The 20,260-nt window shown below is 42.9% G+C and overlaps 1 protein-coding gene across 4 annotated transcripts in view; it reads right to left on the bottom strand.

Moving 5' to 3' along the window:
* Positions 1 to 16,887, bottom strand: part of LOC311017610 (PDZ domain-containing protein 4-like) — a 38,882-nt gene extending 21,995 nt beyond the window's left edge. For 3 of the 4 annotated variants that reach the window (XM_084016057.1, XM_084016059.1, XM_084016060.1), the window contains exon 1: positions 16,760 to 16,887. In XM_084016057.1, coding sequence (XP_083872183.1) covers positions 16,760 to 16,819 — 60 coding nt within the window. In that variant the 5' untranslated portion in view covers positions 16,820 to 16,887. The remainder of the gene's footprint in view (positions 1 to 16,759) is intronic. The other variant, XM_084016058.1, reaches the window with a different exon arrangement.
* Positions 16,888 to 20,260: the final 3,373 nt, after the last annotated feature.

The raw sequence follows: 20,260 nt of genomic DNA, 5'->3' as shown, positions 1-20,260 counted from the left end.
AAATACGCTGCTTGTTCCTGGTTAAAAAAACAACCGATCAGAGTCTTTAGAGGCGGGACTAAATATGAATGACGAGTCATTTCTTTTATTTAGAAAAACATGATCTTTTAAAGCCTTTTTCAGATTCAAGTCATGGTGACGTCATCGATTGGTTTGTGCACTACAGTTTGAAGTATTGGGTTTGGCATTTCGGCCGACGCCATCTTGGTTTCTGGTGGTTGCCATCTTGGTTTCTGGTCTTCACTTTTCTGGGTTTTGATGGTCATCATCTTGGTTTTTGACTTCACTATGTTGGTTTTTGGCCGTCACATTTTTTTTTTTTTACCCAGAAGCAACATGAGATGTTGGTTCTAAGAGTAACAGAATTAGACATTTCTAAATCGCTGTTGTCGCGGCCTGGAAGAACCACGATCTTCCATTGCTCCGTATTGTGCTACATTCCAAACCCGCCCTCTTTTTTAGCGGTCCAATCAAATGCGAAGGATTCAAATCCCTCTTGTGACTGTAAACTGGCTCAAAAAATCAGTTTCCATGGAGAAAGTTAAAGACGCTTCTGTCTCACTGGGACTTTACATCCGTCTTCAACTCTGGTCTAATTGACGGTAATAACACGGGTGTCGTCAAAACGGGTGCATTTATAATGGACTAGCTCATTTGAATATTCACAACTCCAGCATCTTTGTGACTGTGTGATGATAATGACAACGTCTCCCTGCGGCGCTGCTGCTCATTAAACCCGTGCACGTGCACAGGGACGGCGACCGACGGCGACGGCGGTACGAGTCCCGGCTGGGCTCCGCCACATTAGCCCGACAGAAATCACAGCTAAGCCAAGTGTGAAATGAATAACTCGACTGCTGCCTTCCACAAAAGAGCTGGATTCCATCCAGTGGAGCTTCCTGTTGGAGGAGCCTGTTGTCTTTTCTATCGATATGGATTATTGATCATTTTCAATCAGTTCTAAAAAAAACAACACATAACTGCGAGTTATTTAAATGATAAGTGATAAATTTGAGGTGAGACTGCATTACTGGTGGAATATTGATTGTTATCGAGACCAGACCAGTGTTATCATTGTGATCCTGACTACTTCAGTCAGTATTGATCAGTGCCAGCGAGTTGATATCTAATCCATTGAACATGTTAGTTGCAAGTGTATTGAATCACATGTCAATTAAACTTTTTCTTTATTACCTATTATACCCCTGTGAATCCCGGGAGCCTGTTTATTTAGATCAGAGGCCTTTCAGGCTGAGGACCCCCAAGGCAAGGCAATTTAATTTGTATAGCACCTTTCAACAACAAGGCAAGGCCTACAGAGACCCGGTGGAGGGACCCCCAAGGCCTATAGAGACCCGGTGGAGGGACCCCCTACTACATATAATATAAAACTGTGTTGCTTATTAAAGCGGGCCAATAATAATGTGTAGTGCAGCCTATAGCTCCATGTATAACAGTACTTTGTAATGATGATGGAAACCATACTAAACCATTTAAATAATAATTGTTGATTCATATTTTAATTATATTTTGGCATTTCTACATCACAATTTATAATTTAACATAATATTAAACAAACAGGAAGATTTATGCTTGGTATAGGTTCTATTCATGTTAATGTGTATTTTTTAACATTTACATTTTATGGGAGCAAGATGAATCCTAGGAATTCTGATGATCCCTCAACGTTTCTCCTCGAGTCCACAGTGATTCTTTCTGTTTTTATATTGAAAACCTAAATGTGTTTCATGTGAAACGACTCAGTGAACTACAACTCTCGTCTCAACACGATACAACTTCCTTGAATTATCTTTTATATCAACAAATTCAAACATATTTTCCTCTCCATGCCATTGATGATCAAACTCTCTGAAATAAGGTTTGCCATGTACATAGACAACGGTGTCATCGGCATACATCTGAATATTAGCGCAGATTGAAGGTAGATGTATGTACGGGCTAAACAAGAGTGTGCCTTGAATAGACCCTTATGGAACACCAATTGCTAGCGTGAGTAGCGTTACATCCTGGTACCGAACACGCACAGGAAGGGACGGACATAAATCGTAAACACCAGGAAGCTCGCTGGCGGCTCGAACTGAGACTTGACCCGTAAACCGGCAGCAGAATGGATTCAAATGAAAGTATTGACGAGTTGAAAGCCGGACGGGAACAGGAGGCGTGTCTTCAGCTTACAGGCCCGCTGAGTCTATAGATACGACTCACAGGCGTTAAACGGTGGCAATTACTGCGGCGCGTGAACGTACGGATCTGATGGTGATTTTACTTTTCGTGTCCCGTGTCGTCGCCATGTGTTCAGTGTGTCGGAGGCTTCATCAGTATCACCTGCTGGGCTTCAACACGCCGCTCCTCCCCACTCATCAACTATTTACTGATTCCATCAACACACACACACACACACACACACACACACACACACACACACACACACACACACACACACAAACACACACACACACACACACACACACACACACACACACACACACACACACACACACACTTCCACCGCATCTATCAACACACACACACACACACACACACACACACACACACACACACACACTTCCACCGCATCTATCAACACACACACACACACACACGCACACACACACACACACACACACTTCCTCCGCATCCATCAACACACACACACACACATACATATGCACGCACTCACTCACACACACTGTGGAGAATTGATAAGACCTCAGACCTAGCATCTAGAGAATTTTTAAACCTCCTTCACTGCGTGGATTTTAAACAGCATGTCTGCCAGCCAACCCACGACAGGGGGCGCACCCTGGACCTGGTCATAACCTATGGCCTGTCTGTGGGTGCGCCCTCTGTCGTGGATCTGGCCGTGTCAGACCATTTTTGTGTGTTTTTTAATATCACCAGTTTTAACCAGCTGGAGGACCCTGTGAGAACAGTGAGGAAACGCCATCTTACTTCTGAAGTGGCAGCAAATTTTATCCAGATTTTAAAGAACACTCCTGCACAAATTTTACCAGCACCATGTGATTTTATCATTGACAATTTTATTCACAAACTAAGGTCAACACTTGACTCAGTGGCTCCTCTTTTAATTAAAACTATAAAAACAAGACCAATGCCACCATGGAGAAATGAAGAAATCAAAAAACTGAAAAGAACGTGCAGGAGTGCTGAGAGGAGATGGAGAAAATCAAAGCTGACAGTACACTACGAAATATTTCGTCAACACCTCAAAACATACAATAAAACCATCAAACTGGCAAGAATTTCACATTTTAAAAATCTAATATCCGAAAATAAAAATAACCCCAAATTTTTATTCTCCACAATTGAGTTTTTAACCAACGGTGACCGGAACAGGTCACCAATAACACCAACAGACTCCATTTGTGAGGCGTTTGCTGACCACTTCAGAAGTAAAAACATTAGATCCAGTCTTTTATCTCACCAAATCTCAACCTCCGACATTCCTGGATCAATGCTTCCACCTGAGGAGACTCTGGACTCTTTTGCCCTGGTTGACACTTGGTCGAGTCTTCTCCCGAGTGAAGCCCACAACCTGCCTTTTAGACCCAATTCCCACACGCTTTTTTAAAACGTTTTATGACGTTTTTGAGGAACAGCTTTTATATATGGTGAACTGCTCTCTTCAGACGGGTGTCTTCCCCACATCCTTTAAAACGGCGGTGGTGAAGCCCCTTCTGAAGAAGAGTGGCATAGACCCCACCATTTTTAATAATTACCGTCCAGTATCCAACTTACCATTTTTAAGCAAAATTTTAGAAAAACTGGTTTTTACACAGATAAATAACTTTTTATATTTAAACAATACATTGGAGAAGTATCAGTCTGGTTTTAGGACAAACCACAGCACAGAGACAGCCCTTTTAAAGATTTTAAATGACATCAGGTTCAATTTAGATAATCATAAACTCACAGTCTTGGTTCTGCTAGATCTAACCGCCGCCTTTGATACAGTGGACCATCACATTTTAATAAACCGTTTGAGGAACCTGGTTGGTCTCTCTGGTGCAGTTTTAAATTGGTTCTCCTCTTACCTCACTGACCGAAGCTTCTTCGTAAGTCTGGATACCTGTTCCTCCAAAACACACAACCTTAAGTGCGGGGTTCCCCAGGGGTCAATTTTAGGCCCAACCCTTTTAATCTCTACATGCTTCCCCTGGGTGATGTCATCAGGAGGCACGGCATCAGCTTCCACAGCTATGCTGACGATACACAACTGTACATCGCTGTGTCTCCTGATGACACAGGGCCTTTAGATGCCCTTTTTAATTCCATTTTAGATATCCAGTCATGGATGGCAGCAAACTTTCTACAACTCAACCAGGACAAAACAGAGGTTTTAGTCATAGGTCCTGAAGGCCAGAGAGAGAAACTTTTACCAAAATTAAATCATTTTAAATCATCGAAATCTCTGAGAAACCTGGGCGTGATTTTAGACTCTGAGCTCAGTTTTATTCCACACATTAAAAATGTAACAAAGGTAGGTTTTTACCACCTGAAGAATATAGCCAGAGTCCGCCCGTTTCTCTCACAGGCCAGTACAGAGGTGCTGATGCATGCTTTTATTTCCAGTCGTCTAGACTATTGTAATGCCCTGCTCTCTGGTCTTCCTAAAAACAGCATCCATACTCTCCAACTGCTGCAAAACTCAGCCGCACAACTCAGCCGCACGCGTGCTGACGAGGACCAGAGGGCGGGAGCACATTACACCAGTTTTAAAGTCGCTGCATTGGCTCCCTGTCCGCTTCAGGATCGATTTTAAGATTCTTTTACTTGTTTTTAAATGTCTTAATGGTCTTGGGCCCTCTTATTTATCTGACCTACTCCTATTATATCAACCCTCACGGACCCTGAGGTCCTCTGGCACCGGCCTTTTAACCTTTCCACAAGTCAGATTGAAAACACACGGGGAGGCGGCTTTTAGTTATTATGGTCCCCGACTGTGGAACAGCCTGCCGCAGAACCTCAGGGCCGCAGAGAATGTTGATGTTTTTAAAAAACGGCTCAAGACTCATCTTTTTAGTCTGGCTTTTAATTAATTAACTTTCTATTATTTTAAGTCTGCTATTTTATTCCCCAACTTTTAATCCATTATTTTAAGTTTGCTTATTTTAGTAGTTTATACTGATTTTATTCTATCCTATTTAGCTTTTTGTCTAGTTTTTGCTATTTATTTTTATTACTGCTATCTTGTTCTATTTTACATTATTTTATCTCTTTTACCGTCGACTGACGGGAACCAGAGTCCCTCATGGTGTGGATGGCCTTTCACTCACCGGTGCCGAGCCATGTCTCTACAGTTTTAGCCAATGCAGTGCGTGGGTGTGTGTGTGTGTGTGTGTGTGGTGTCCATACCCGAGTTGCGTGCATGTTAGTGTGAGTGTGCGAGTGTGTTCCGGGTGGGGGGTCGGGTCTTTCTTTCTGATGTTGTTGTTTCTATTGTTGTTGTTGTTGTTTTGTTTTTATTTTCTAATTTTGTATTTTCTGTACGGCACTTTGTGTTGCATTTCCCTGCATGAAAGGTGCCATATAAATAAATAAAATTGAATTGAGAAAGACATCGGACTAGAGATCCATTTTTCATTCCCAGCATGCCGAGGGGAAAGCAGAGATGCTATAATCATACCCGAGAGAGGGGGAGCTAGAGGGGGGGGGGGGGGGGGGGGGTCAGAGAGAGGAAGAGAGGACGGTTGGATCTAGTCGGATGAAATGGGAAGAAACCGAGAACAAAAGGGTAGAAAACAGAGGGAGGAGGGGGTGAGAATGCAAAACCACCAGAGAGGGAAGATGAAAGTAGGAGAAAAGAGGAACGTCTGGACCATTAGAGAGAGATCTCTGCTCTCTCTGTTTCCACTCACCCCTTCACCCCCTTCATCAGTCCTCTGGACTTTCACAGTCTGATGGGAGTCAAACTGAGGATTGAAGCGTGACGATTACTGGAAACTACAAAGACCAGGCGGCCCCTGGGACAGTGTGTGTGTCGGATAGAAAGACCATGTCTGCTCATCTACCATCCTCTGAGGACCTTGGATACCATGGATACGGGCGGGGGGGGGGGGGAATTAAGAAAAGCTGAAATACTGCAAAATATCTAAAAGAGAGGATACAAAGCCTGACACATATTCTTTTAAAACATCTTGACACTGATTCACTATTTGATTTTTTGGCTGAAATTTGTACAGGAAACCAGACCCCATCCTGTCTGGATTCATGACATCATCCAGAGGTGCCCGGTGGATTTCACCAAACTGGATTCACTGGATCTAGCAAGACTCACGTGGGCTGGTTTACCACAGCTGGAGGAACCAGAATAAAGCATTTATCTGTGATTTAATATCAATAACCAGATGAAAAAGGATGCTGAAATAACTCTATAATGATGGTGATCAGTAAAAAGTGTGAAATCATGCTTTGTTAGGTCTGTCTGCAAGACCACAAGCTAACTACTTTTAAAACGCTGGTTTGAGTCTGGTTGATGGATGCTAGGCTATGCTAATAGTCTCTGGGTTCTCCACATAGTCTGGTCTCTGGACTCATGTGAGCTACTATCTAGACCTCTGGGGGGACCACAGACCTGGGAGACAACATTTGGTTCTTCCGTTTAGGATTCAGCGACATCAGGCCGACAGGAGGACGATCTCAACAGGCAGCGAACCAAAAACAACCAATCAGAGAGCTGAACGCCTCCATATTTTTTTAACCGTCCAGCTGTGATGATTCTGTTTGATCAACTGAAGATAATCTTAATGGAATAGAGCCAACTGGAGCAGGACACGAGGATCATTAAATACCTCACTTGTTTCTTCCAGCTGACTGTCATCAGAAACTGGCCGAGACTATGAAATTATAATAATTATAATCAACCCTCTCAAAAAAACGTTTGGATAACTCCAGTAATATATATCAGCGTCCCAATAAAGGGGTTATTTTCTTTCTTATTTAAAAAAAAAAAAAGGATTTTGAAGACGGGAAGGTTTTCATGTGTGACGTGCAGCCGCTGTAGAGAGAGAACGGAGAAAAGAACGCACACACCTCAAACGCCTCATCGCACATTCACCACCAGGGTTTTTCCTAAAAACAGTCTTTGTTATGATTCATAATACAAACGCATGTAAATTTTTCTGCCTCGCAGGTATCTCTGACTCAGAGCAACTACTATCCACAACAATTCCTCCGACGAGCACATTGAATGTGATGTGTATGAAATCAGCGTCCTCCACTTGAAATCCAGCTGTTTCTCTCAGCTCGCTGAAATAAAAGCAGCTTCCTGTTACATGCAACCCCATTCTCACTGGCAAGGCATTGAATAGTCAGCGTGATCAGGTTTCCTTGGCAACCGACACCGTCGCACATTTATTGCGTATGTTTGTATGCGACGCACCCACCCGCTGCATTATGGGTAGAGCAAGAGACATAATGAGAACGTGGGGAGGTGGGAGGTTCAAACGAAACAGGACTTTCATAAAGGAGACCGCTGTTCGTGTCCTGTGTGAAACTAAACTCTTCTATAGTCTAAGCTGCAGCAAAGTCCTTTTAGTGAATTGAGTTTCCTCTGGTAATGTCTAGGGCTTTTATTGTGAAAGGTAAGAGGAGTAATAAAGTTAGTCGTCTTGGTTTGCATTTATTTGTGGTGCAGAAAAAAAAAGAAGAAATTACATTGCTTTGTGTTCTTAATAAAAAACAAATATAGTGTATCTAAGATCTCAGGGGCACAGCTGTAGCAGCCAATCAAAAAAACCTGCTGCTATTTTCTTTTTCATACAGTCTGTCCATCAAACATTGATATTATTCAGATTTAGTCATTCGGTAATATTTGCCGCCCCCTCGACATCATAACATCACACAAAGTGATTACCATTTTATATCCAGGAGACGCCAACAAAGCATGTAAATAAGAACGCATGAATCATTTCAATTGCCCGTTATTGGCTTTCAGCTGCGACATGAGATATTATAGAGCACATTTATTCCACGGCTTATTTCATTCATGTGCCTATTATGTAAATCCACAGAGTATAAACATGAATCACCGGCATGTGTTTTGTTTTTTTTTGTTAGTGGGTTAGGGTTAGGAAAGTTTGTTTTTCATAAAAAGGGCCTTTTATTAACTTGACATTTATCACAGCAGTTTAGTGCCTTGCTCGTGGGCAGGAGCTCCCTGATAATCATCAACCTGCAATATTTTCCTGTGATTTCCATGAATTCCTGCATCCATTCATGTGTCTATATTCCATATGTCGTTGGCGGCTGTAATGATGCCTGAGGTCTAAAGTCGGAATGCTAACACACAGATTATCCCCCGCTGGTGTGTTTTAACATTCACGACTGCACCCTGACCCCCTCCCCCCCCAACCGCCGTTACTGATGATGGAGTCTGACGGTGTCTCATTCTCATGCAGATGTTTATGTGGAGATCGTGTTTGTGGACTCGTGTCCTCCCATATAGCATTTCCTTTATAGTGTAATATAATATATCATATCAGCAAATACCGGCCCCGGTTGCTTTGACCGTATTTCTTTCAACAATATACCTGTAAACATGATAAATATATAGTCTATCATTTTAATTGCGTAAATATTCAGTATGTGGATGAATCGCTAATGTTGGAGAAGAAATACCTGATTACAATTATAGTTTTAACGATGAGGAGCTTTTAGATGGTTATGAACAGGTGACAACCTCCTTGAAGTGCCTTAAACTGTCATTCTCTCTGCTGGCCACCAGGTGGCGACTCCTCTCTGGTTGTATAGAAGTCTATGTGAAAATGAGCCTACTTCCCTCTTGATGTACTCTTGCTACCACGCTACCCATGAGTTTAACACTTAGCTGTAAAGTTGACCTTGAGTTATGGAGCTAACTTTGTTAACAGAATTCACAAGGATCCAGATCCACCCGTTGCTCCTCCACAGTCCAAATATGGTCACTCCCTTTGCTGGTTGCAAAAGAAGTTGAACTCAAGGCTTCAAAACTTGTTCAAAAGGTGTTTTTTTTTCCCTGACTAATGACTCAAAACTCAGTTGACTGTGATTATAAAACAGAACCGAGAGTTTGTTTGTAGCACGTTGACTTTATAAATTACTTTTAATCAATCAAGTAAATCTTCAGCTAAAACGTCAGGTTCCGTTTTGCCTCTCAGTCAAGTTTTCTACTCTGGACTAGACCTTCAGCATTTCCTCCCGAATGCAGCAGCAGTGCATCATGGGATTTGCATCAACACGTTACCACCTGGTGTTCAGCTGAATGCAAACGAGCCGAGTCCGACTCCCGAGTGCTCCTCATCTGGGCTGCTGATGGTCTAATGAGCCGATGGCCCATTAAGACTAATGTGTTTTTGACAACTGTGCGAGTCCTTAAGGGACAAACATGTTTTTATTCATTCTCTCCTCTGTTTGACTGTCAGGAACGCTCCTCACAAAGGCTGTTTCCTGTCTGTGGCTGTGAGCCGTCGGTCGCAGGTCGACTGATGGCGCTGAGCGGCATCACTTCGGAGAGACGTCATATTTTTAGTCTGAAATGAGGCATCAAGTTGTGCTTCCAGTCGTGTGTCGTGTTTTCTTGGCTGCCATCCATCCTTCCATCCATTATCAACCACTTATCCTGTTCAGGGGGTGCAGCCGATCCCAGCTATTGCTTTGTTGTTAAAGTGTTGTGTGTTTGACATTCGGGTTACGATTTATAGCTGAGGTCTGTTGTGAACCGGGTCATGATGGTTTCAGTTTTTATTTATTTATTTATTTTTTAATTGTTGCCCCAGAAAAGAAAGTTGACTCTAAATGACTGAATAAACCTTCAGTTCGGTTTCATCTCTCTGTCTGTAAAGGACGCCGGCGACAAAGTAAAGCTCTCTTTCTCCCTCTCTATTGTGTGTGTGTGTGTGTGTGTGTGTGTGTGTGTGTGTGTGTGTGTGTGTGTGTGTGTGTGTGTGTGTGTGTGTGGTGTGGTGTGCGCGCTCATTACAGCGGATCCGCCAGCTGCAGTATGAGAAAGCATAAATAGAGCTTCCCTAATGGCCCCGGTTACCGCGGCAACAGCATCCCATTGAGCAAAGTGAGGAGACGAGGTGGTGGTGTTGGGTGTGGGGGGGGGGGGGGGGTATACTGAAGGAGACAAACCAGATGAGGGTGAGAGGTGGACTGATGGACAGAAGGATGAACATGAGGAGCATCAACAGTAATGCTGTTGTCAGATCAGGTGATTTGTTTGTTGTTTGTTGTGTGTTTGTTGTGTTCTTCTCCCTGTCCATTGCCTTGAAGAGCTGCAATCAACAATTACTTTAATTACCGATTGATTTGCCCATTCGTTTGGCAGTCCATCGATCAGCCTGTCAGTCTAGTAAAAATCTAGAAAATGCTTCTTGCACTCCCCCAGACGTCACGGCCTCGGACGGCCTCTTCTGTGAGCCGTTAGCTGGACTCGTTTGTTCATCGTGGATGCCAATGTAGAGTCGGCGGCTTCTCCCGGTTTGGACGAGCTGGAGTTTTTATCATTATTATTATTATTACAGCAGCAGGACAAAAGGTGTGAGAAAATCTGTCAATGCAAAAATCACAAAACAACAACCGCGGGAGAGAGATTGCGATGGGGAGATATGGAGAAAATGAAAGAGGAAAAGAGAGGAAATAAATAAGGAGGTGGCAGGAGAGTAAGAAGAGTCAGAGATACTGAAGAGCAGCAGGGAAGTCAGGGGAGGACGAAGGACGACCTGAATAGAGATGGAGAAAAGAGGAACGATTGTTTTGTGTGTAACAATGTGGTGTGTCTGTGTGTGTGTGTGTGTGTGTGTGTGTGTGTGTGTGTGTGTGTGTGTGTGTGTGTGTGAGATGTCCAGACAGGTCCAGGCAGGGAGGAAAATAAATGGAATGAAATAAACCTCTAGACCTGTCAGCTTCAACACGCATGTATGCCCACACACACACACACTCGTCTTTGATTTGCTTGGTTTGATTCGTGACGTTTGATCGTGAAGGTTTTCTTTGCTTCACAGCAGTTGTTCACTTTCAGTCAGACAGACGGAGCCTGAAGAGAGGCGTTTGAATACTCAGAGGCAGCGTGGGACAAACCAGCGGCTCTGCTGTTTGCTGGATGGCAGCACTTGCTTAAATATAATTATTTAGGCCTTATTGAGGAAGTAAACGCATAAAGAGTCAGGTGTGTTCCGTATTTTATCGTCATTCCAGACGTAACCAAGAAGTCATGGATACATTGATTCAGAGCTCTGTTTGTTTCCCCTGATTAATATAATCAATATCCAATATTCTCTCTTTTTGCTCTGTTTTTGGTCCTCCTGCCAGAATTCCCCAGACTCCTGTTTTAATGGTGTCAGGGATTTTTTTCACTCAAGTTGATTTGACCTCAGTTTCCTACGCCTGGGGCGAACCCACAAACGCAACACGTTTGCATCCAATGACATCCTTCCATTGATTTGGTGAGCAACACCACGTCTAAAATTAGCTTCACGTTCAGACTGAATGAACCTCCGAGTGTGTGTGTGTGTGTGTGTGTGTGTGTGTGTGTGTGTGTGTGTGTGTGTGTGTGTGTGTGTGTGTGTGTGTGTGTGTGTGTGTGCGTGATTGCTTATCATCTCCTCTTCAAATCTCATGAGGTCATCAGAATCCATTACAGACCTCATTAATCACACACACACACATACACACACACACACACACACACACACACACACACACACACACACACACACACACACACACAATGAATGCCCCCTGTCACCTTGGCAACATATGATAGTGTGTCACTCACTGTGTGTGTGAGAGAGAGAGAGAGAGAGAGAGAGAGAGAGAGAGAGTCTGGCATAGTGAGACTATAACTATATAACTGCTGTTCGGGGAGAGGAGGCCATCTGTGTGTTGTGTGTGTGTGTGTGTGTGTGTGTGTGTGTGTGTGTGTGTGTGTGTGTGTGTGTGGTGTGTGTGTGTCTGTCTGTGTGTGTGTGTGTTTACATATGAGACACTTTGTCACGCTGATAAACAGGAAAAAGTTTTTGTCCATTATTGAAAGTAAATCAGATTCTATACATGGCAGGAATTTAAACTGAACATCTAACATTCATCTGTAAAACATATTAATATTATATTTCTACCAAAGGATTCCCCTCAATGTTACACACTGTAGTAGTAGTACTACTACAGTACTAATGGTGGTAGTACTTGTGCCTGCAGTTCTTCCTTTAGGTTTCAACATGAACCCAACAACCTCTAGAAATAAGTAGGGCAGTTAATAGTTATAGTTATATTTTAATCTAAATTCCAAACTGTGTGTGTGAGAGAGAGAGAGAGAGAGAGAGAGAGAGAGAGAGAGAGAGAGAGAGAGAGAGAGAGAGAGAGAGAGAGAGAGAGAGAGAAGATGTGTGTGTTGGGGGTTGCTTTGACTCCCTGGGCGCTCCGATCAATCAGGACACAACAGCTTTATAATGAATATGAATCCTGTGTGTGTGTGTGTGTGTGTGTGTGTGTGTGTGTGTGTGTGTGTGTGTGTGCGCGCGCATGAGCCTTTTACAAATCAGTGTCTCTCCACCATGTAAAGCCTCATGCATGATGCGTAGCATTGAGTCAGGTCACCACATAAAAACGCTGTTGTCAAGCTCAACACCACGGACCTGGACCCGTTCTGGGCCACAAATTCATTTCCATCTTCATGTATTTGTGAGAGGAAGAGATTTAAAAGATGCACTGATGCGTGATAGGACTCCGCTAGAATGGTGATTTAGCTTTATTCAAATTCAATTAATTTGCCTAAATTTGTAAAATATTCCGTTGTGATGATTCTCAGTTGTGACAGAGATACAATGTGTGTTTTTATGTATGAGAGGAGCTCAGGCCTGCAGCTCCTCCATAAACATGTGCAGTTGGAGGTTTAACACATTCACGTGACTCCTTGACACATTTCCTTCCACGCCGAGCAGTTTCAGCTCTGAAAACTCAAACCTCAGCTGTTGCTCAGCAGTTGTTTGAATTAATTCAGAAAGAGATGGGCTTCTTGCTAGTTTTTACAGCAACATTAACACAGTAACATTTTGCAGTTTCACACAGTTACACAGCGTCTCAAAGGCATCTCAACAGTTCCAACCAGAGTTCAGCACCACGGACAGCTCCAACAGTTACAGTATAGAACAGTGTGGTTGTATAGCTTCCAATCATACCCCTTTTCCACCGAGGCATTTTGAGGGCCGGTTCGGAGCCGGTGCCCAATCGCGAACCAGTTCTTCCTGTTTCCATAGACAAAGAGCCGGCTCTCGGCCTGGAAAACTGGTTCCAGAGCGGCCCCAACTCTTTGCTGGGCTGGAACTGGGCCCGGCTTACGTTAGGGGCTGGGGGCGGGGTTAACGCTCGAGGCAACGGGGGAAAATACGCCGCTGCGGAGTTTTACTAACGTTACTGTTCCCGGTAAGTTTCACTTTTAAAATGTTTCACCTCGTTGCAAACCGACGACACATTTCTGTTTAGTTTACCAAGCTAGTGATTACGTTCGTAACAGCAGCAACTAGTGGCTATGCATCCTCGGGTAATGTAAGCTGACCGGCTAGCTAGCCAGCTAGCGTGATATTGCTAACAACAACGTTAGCATGCCACTTTCTGACTGCCGTTGGCTCACTAAACGTTACCAACTACCAACGTAACATAACATCTGTGTTCACGGCGCCGTGGACACGTCTGTGATTAAACCGCTGTTCTCTGGTTTGTGTTTGTAGAGCTGTCGGACATCGGCGATACTGAACGGAGGTCCAACCTGCAGATGACTAAACATCAAACACTCCGATCTATTGATCATACACTGTTCTACACTTTAAAAAATGTTGTGATTTTAGTATTTTGTGTATTTTATTGTTATTGTATTATTTACCAAAATAAACACTTTTTCTGAAGAGACATGTCTGCTATGCTTGAAATTAGCGCTGCGGGGAAACCTCAGACGTATACAGTGACGTAATGACGTGGTTCTCTGGGCTCTCTAGCCGGTGGAAACGCAAACAGGTTCTCAGACGGTTCGCAAGTTGAACCAACTGCGAACCAGCATGGCACCGGCCCGGCTCTTGAACTAGGTTCGCGTTGGTGGAAAAGGGGTATCAGAGTTCAGCACCAAGGACAGCTCCACCAGTTACAGTATAGAACAGTGTGGTTGTATAGCTTCCAATCAGAGTTCAGCACCACGGACAGCTCCAACAGTTATAGTATAGAACAGTATGGTTGTATAGCTTCCAACCAGAGTTCAGCACCAAGGACAGCTCCACCAGTTACAGTATAGAACAGTGTGGTTGTATAGCTTTTCCAACCAGAGTTCAGCACCAAGGACAGCTCCACTAGTTACAGTATAGAACAGTGTGGTTGTATAGCTTCCAACCAGAGTTCAGCACCAAGGACAGCTCCACCAGTTACAGTATAGAACAGTGTGGTTGTATAGCTTCCAATCAGAGTTCAGCACCACGGACAGCTCTAACAGTTACAGTATAGAATGGTTGTATAGCTTCCAATCAGAGTTCAGCACCACAGACAGCTCCAACAGTTACAGTATAGAACAGTGTGGTTGTATAGCTTCCAACCAGAGTTCAGCACCACGGACAGCTCCAACAGTTACAGTATAGAACAGTGTGGTTGTATAGCTTTTCCAACCAGAGTTCAGCACCAAGGACAGCTCCACTAGTTACAGTATAGAACAGTGTGGTTGTATAGCTTCCAATCAGAGTTCAGCACCACAGACAGCTCTAACAGTTACAGTATAGAACAGTGTGGTTGTATAGCTTCCAACCAGAGTTCAGCACCAAGGACAGCTCCACCAGTTACAGTATAGAACAGTGTGGTTGTATAGCTTCCAACCAGAGTTCAGCACCACAGACAGCTCCAACAGTTACAGTATAGAACAGTGTGGTTGTATAGCTTCCAACCAGAGTTCAGCACCACGGACAGCTCCAACAGTTACAGTATAGAACAGTGTGGTTGTATAGCTTTTCCAACCAGAGTTCAGCACCAAGGACAGCTCCACCAGTTACAGTATAGAACAGCGTAGTTGTATAGCTTCCAACCAGAGTTCAGCACCATGGACAGCTCCACCAGTTACAGCATAAAACGGGGACTACGGTATTTCTCCTACAGGGAGGGGATTGAGGATGTTGAGGGGTCAATAAGTCATGTGACTTTGCTGTGGGGTGGTTTGATGAAGGCTTTTTAGTTTTTGAAGATTATTGGTAAAAAATTTCATCTGTGATTTAGCAATCATGTTGCATTAGTGAGCAAGTAAGTGTGATGTGAGTAATGGATTAAAGACACATATTAGGTGTAATAATTATAATAATAGAACAAATGAGGTCAGAGTTGGCAATAATACTTTATCACAGATATACGATGTGGTTGTATTTATTAATCTGCTCAAAGGAGTCAGTCAGCCAAGGAAACATCATAAAAAAATAAATGTGTGTACTGTATGCAGATTGATAGAAGGAAATGTGTTACAACATGGCTACTCTTTGTATTTTATGACATGAACCGAAGCATTGTGCATAAATGTATGAAAGTACACACACACACACACACACACGCACACACACACTTCCAGCCTCCATCAGACAAAAAGAATCCCAGCAGATATACAACAACGTGACCTTTACACAGAGTAACTACGCCGACCTGCAGTGATGAATGGCACAGTGGTTTCCTCTACAATATGAAACACACACACACACACACACACACACACACACCTTTGTTTCTCTCCCCAAAACCAAACCCTGCTGAATTTGCATTCACTTCCTCTTCTCTTGGGTGAACATCCGTGTCTCTTAAACACACAGTATAAATCTTATTTATTTATTTAGCCTTAGCAAAACATCTAGATTATTTTCTCCAAAATATTTAACAAAGAAGCATGCGTAATAAGTAACTGCAGAATAACCTCAGAAAGGAGAAGGACATGACCTCAGTGATTTACTTCCTTCCTGTGACGTCTGATATTTAAGAGCCGTTTGCAGAGTCGACTACATGTTTTTTTAAGGCACTAAGTGATCAAACATGACTTTTCTTTGCAGCCATGTTCGCTTCAGGCTGACAAGCAGCCAGACGGCAGGTCCAGTGTTTGGTAAAAACTGTCTGCACTTCTGGAGATCATAAACGGAGACGACAGCGGCCTGAGGCAACACTGAGGCCCTGTTTCTGTTTGAGTTGCCCCGAGTCAAAATCTGGTTTTAAGACCAAGATTATATTGTTTTAATAATAGTGATAATAATAAATTCCATTTAAGTGCCTTTCACGTCACCCAAGGAAACTGAAAAAAAGCATAAAAAATATGTTTATGTGCCATAAAAAAAAATAAAAAAAAACAAAACAAAACCACAAATGCCTTTTGTAACATTCTAAAGACAAAATGATTCACTAATGAATCAAGAAAATAATCAGCAATGACAATGAAACCGGTCATCTGTTTCAGCTTTGAAACAGTTCTCAGATATCCGAGCTTCCTTGAACATGACAACTCAGAGAGTGAAAGAAGAGCTCATCAATGGTTCCTTAAAACGTGACATGACATCATTTTTGGTAAAGAAAGTTTAGGTAATAAAACAATAAATATTCTAGTTTTACAGAAATGATATGAAACATTTTTAAAAAGCAATATGAAGTTTATGTTGATGGACGAAGACTGGCAGACGTCTTTCCTTATAATAATTATAATAATAATGATATAATAAACCCATTCCATTGGTGTGAATCTTACCTGGAACATGATCCTGTACTGCTCCTCCGGCCGCTTCACCACACACATGTTGCAGCCCATGATGCCGTCTGTGTTTTCTTCTCGTCTGCAGGTCCTTCAGAGAAACGTCTCGCTCTCCGGATCAATAATCCAGCTTGTCCATCTGACCTTTAAACTCCAAATCTGACGTCCTCAGGTGCGTCTTCGCCGTCTGCTTTCTCCTTTTTCCAAAGCCAAGATAAACCAGACAACTTTTTGAGGGAATGGTTGGGTGAGATGTGTAATCCCTGCTGGCAGAGATCCTTCATGTAGGAAGAGTCATGCTCGTCCTTTCGAAACGATGATCCTAAATCCTCAGAGAAACATGAAGAAGAAGTTCCAGTGGAATTCAAACGTGTCCTGCTGTTACGCAGGATTATCTGTGTTCGCTGGTTCTTCTGCAAAAAGGACTATCCTCCATTAAAGGGAATGTCCTGTCAGTGTTTTTCTTAGGCAATATGCATATATTTACTCAGAAAGGGAATTTCATTTTCCACAAAGGATTAAGCCACTTCATCTGAAAACCCTCAAATGTGCTTCATTAAGTTGATTGAATGCTTTTTTTTCAAAGCGTGGACATCAAAGTGTCCCTTCTGATTAAAAAACCCTCCCGAGTGTCAAGCTGAGTTCAACCACTTCCTGTCGTCTTCTCTCCTCTCCTCTGTCACTCTGAAGACGTCTCCAGCTCCTTGTTTCTTAACGTTTTGCGATCGCAGGCAAAAAAACTGTGATGAAACGGGACACAAAGGCGGGAGGACGACATCGTTCAGCTTTGTTGTTGTTGTTGTTTGTTTGTTTCATGAAGAAGACGGCACCTCGCAGTAAACAGCTTTTATCAGCCGTCCCGCAGGCGGCGAGGAGGCGCGATGCTCTGTCTTTTCATCACGGTGAAAAATTAATTTTTATTCATGTGCGACAGATTGTTTCAGCCCTGCAGGGGAGGAAGAGGAGGAGGGGGAGGGAGGAGGAGGAGGAGGAGGAGGAGGAGGGAGGAAAGCTCTTCAGTTTGTGCTTCAAACTGTTGAAATGTGGAAACAGTTCAGTTTCTTTGGGTTGGTGGGCGTCGTCCTAGAAAACCAGTAGAATTGTCCCTGATGGTGACGAGGACGAAGGTGATGGAGGGATGAAAGACGGTCGTTGACCTTTCCCTTTGTTTGTCTTTTGTGTGCAAAGTTACACACACATTTTTAGATGCAACTTTTCTGTAAAAATGACATTTTTTAAGTTGTCAAAATGTTCTTCACTTAAATCTCGGTGAAGTGGTTCAGTGTTTGGATGGGAGTCCGGAAAAAACAAAAAGAGTCAACAAGGTTTGCAGCTCAGGTCAAAATGTATGAAAATATGAAAAATGTGTGAGCAAATGTTTCTGTTTTCCTGGTTCTCGATATATTTGAAAGTGGTGCTTTTCAAGACACTTCCCTGCAGCTCAAACAGCCAACGTTGGAAGGAAAGATGAATAAAAGGTAGACATGTTGTTCTGTTTGACACTTGCCAAGTCACAGATACAACATAACCAATCTCATATGTATTATTTCTCTGTGAGTTATTAAATGATTAGCATCTTCCTTCAAACTGCCAGTAAAATGACAAAAAAAAAGCTATTTTCTTATATTTCCATGACAGAGCTGAAGGCTTAAAGCCTGCAGTGCTTTTTTCCAACTCTACAATGTTTCACTTATCTTAACAAAACACTTCAATGTTAAATATCTTTGGCCGAATGTTTAGTTTTCGTTCCGCCAAAGTTTATTTTATGTTGAAACGAGGTCGACGACGATTAATAAGACATAAAGGAGAAGAAGGAAAAACTATTCAGTTGAATATTTCATCTGAACATCAGTGAGTGACTCTTTTTTTCTTGCTGGTTTTCATCTCAAATATTAAATATTAGTCACAGAGAAATCTTCAATAGTGAATCTGAACAGTGAGATTCTAGATCAGGACGAGGAGACGCTCCGATATTGAAATATTCATAGCAATAACTCCTCTAAACACAACGGAGCTTTAACAGATCAGAAACCCGGCAGCTCAAATACAAACATCGGAGCGCCAAACTTCTTCTTCAAACATCCTGAACTCGTCTTTTGAATCACCGGCTGGGTGTTAAACTGTGTTTTCTACTAGTGACGTTTGTTGTGCTTTGAATTCATAGAAAATCCTACAAAAACACACTTTTTAGCACCTGAATATTAAAGTGTTACTGATCTGAACACAGCTGACACTTAAAACCTCACAAAGAGGAAAAGGTTCAGCATCTGTTTTAGTTTGTGCTTGAATGTTACTTCCAACCTGCAGCTTTTAAAGCGAGTTTGTGCTTCGTGTTTCTGACAAAAGTCGATTTAGCACCGAAATGTGGACAAATCTCCGTTTGTGCTTAAATAACATCAAAAGTATGAAGGTTTCAAAGGAGGTTTTGTGCATCAAAGTTATGATGTTGATGTCGCTTCAATAATCATGTTGTTTTCATGCTTTTATACGTCGATTTGACTTCAATCCAGAAAGTTGTAAACACTTTGTTTCTACCTTCAGCGCCTATTTCTTTTCCAACTTCAGACAACTGAGACTTTTTCTTTCTCATAACAAAAACTGTTTGTCAGCTCTGTGTGTGTGTGTGTGTGTGTGTGTGTGTGTGTGTGTCCACTGTGCTTCTTCCTGATCTTCTGTCGCTTCTCTGAGCTCCACATTCACCGGATATTAAGATGCAACAGGCCGTGGTGCGTTTACTGTCCCTCCAGAGACACGTTAGTATATAACACCAAAACCATCAGATGGTCCTGGAGATGGAATTAGCCCGCGACACTCTGCAGGAACAGCAGCTCTGAGCCAGATTACCTGCCGCTGCTGTCGCCCAACATGACTGATCTGGTTTTATGAGTCCACCTCTCTGCAGCTGCTATCTGCCATCGGCAGCTGCTTCACACAGGGAGACGAGGCAACATGTGAAAGAGGAAATCCAATAGGGAATCCCAGAATATCTCAGTAAAGACTGAAAAACGACTGGTGACTAACAGAAGACATAATCTGAAATCGGTGGCCGTTCAGGTGTCTTTAAATCCTGTGCTGAACAGAAACAAACACCTCGATCCCCCCAATCCTCCTCCAGGACCCGACAATCCAGAGAGCTTTCTGTTTCACCACTTTATTCTCCTCGTGATTCGTCCTCCGCCGAGCTGAAACCCAGATCCTCCGACCATCATCCTCTTCTCCTCTTCTCCTCCTCCTCTCTGCTTCCCTCCATCCCTCGATTTCCTCTGCTGCTCCGTCGTCTCTCCACAAAGGTTAAATCCGGCTTAGTCTCGCTCCTGGACACACAGAGAAACACAGAGAAACATTCTTACTGGTTTCACACCAGATAAGAATGAAGGACACAAACACAGGACGAGAGTTCTGTCTTTGATTCATTTCTTTTTGCTCTCTTTCTGCTCGGAATATGAATGTTTGTGCTCGAGGTGTGTTCCATCACCTCCGCATGTTGAAGGAAGAAGC

This window comes from Eutrigla gurnardus (genome assembly GCF_963514095.1).
Source record: "Eutrigla gurnardus genome assembly, chromosome: 8".
Classification (NCBI taxonomy): domain Eukaryota; kingdom Metazoa; phylum Chordata; class Actinopteri; order Perciformes; family Triglidae; genus Eutrigla; species Eutrigla gurnardus.
The sequence above is the reverse complement of the archived record's forward strand: the minus strand, read 5'-3'. Positions and strand labels throughout refer to the sequence as shown.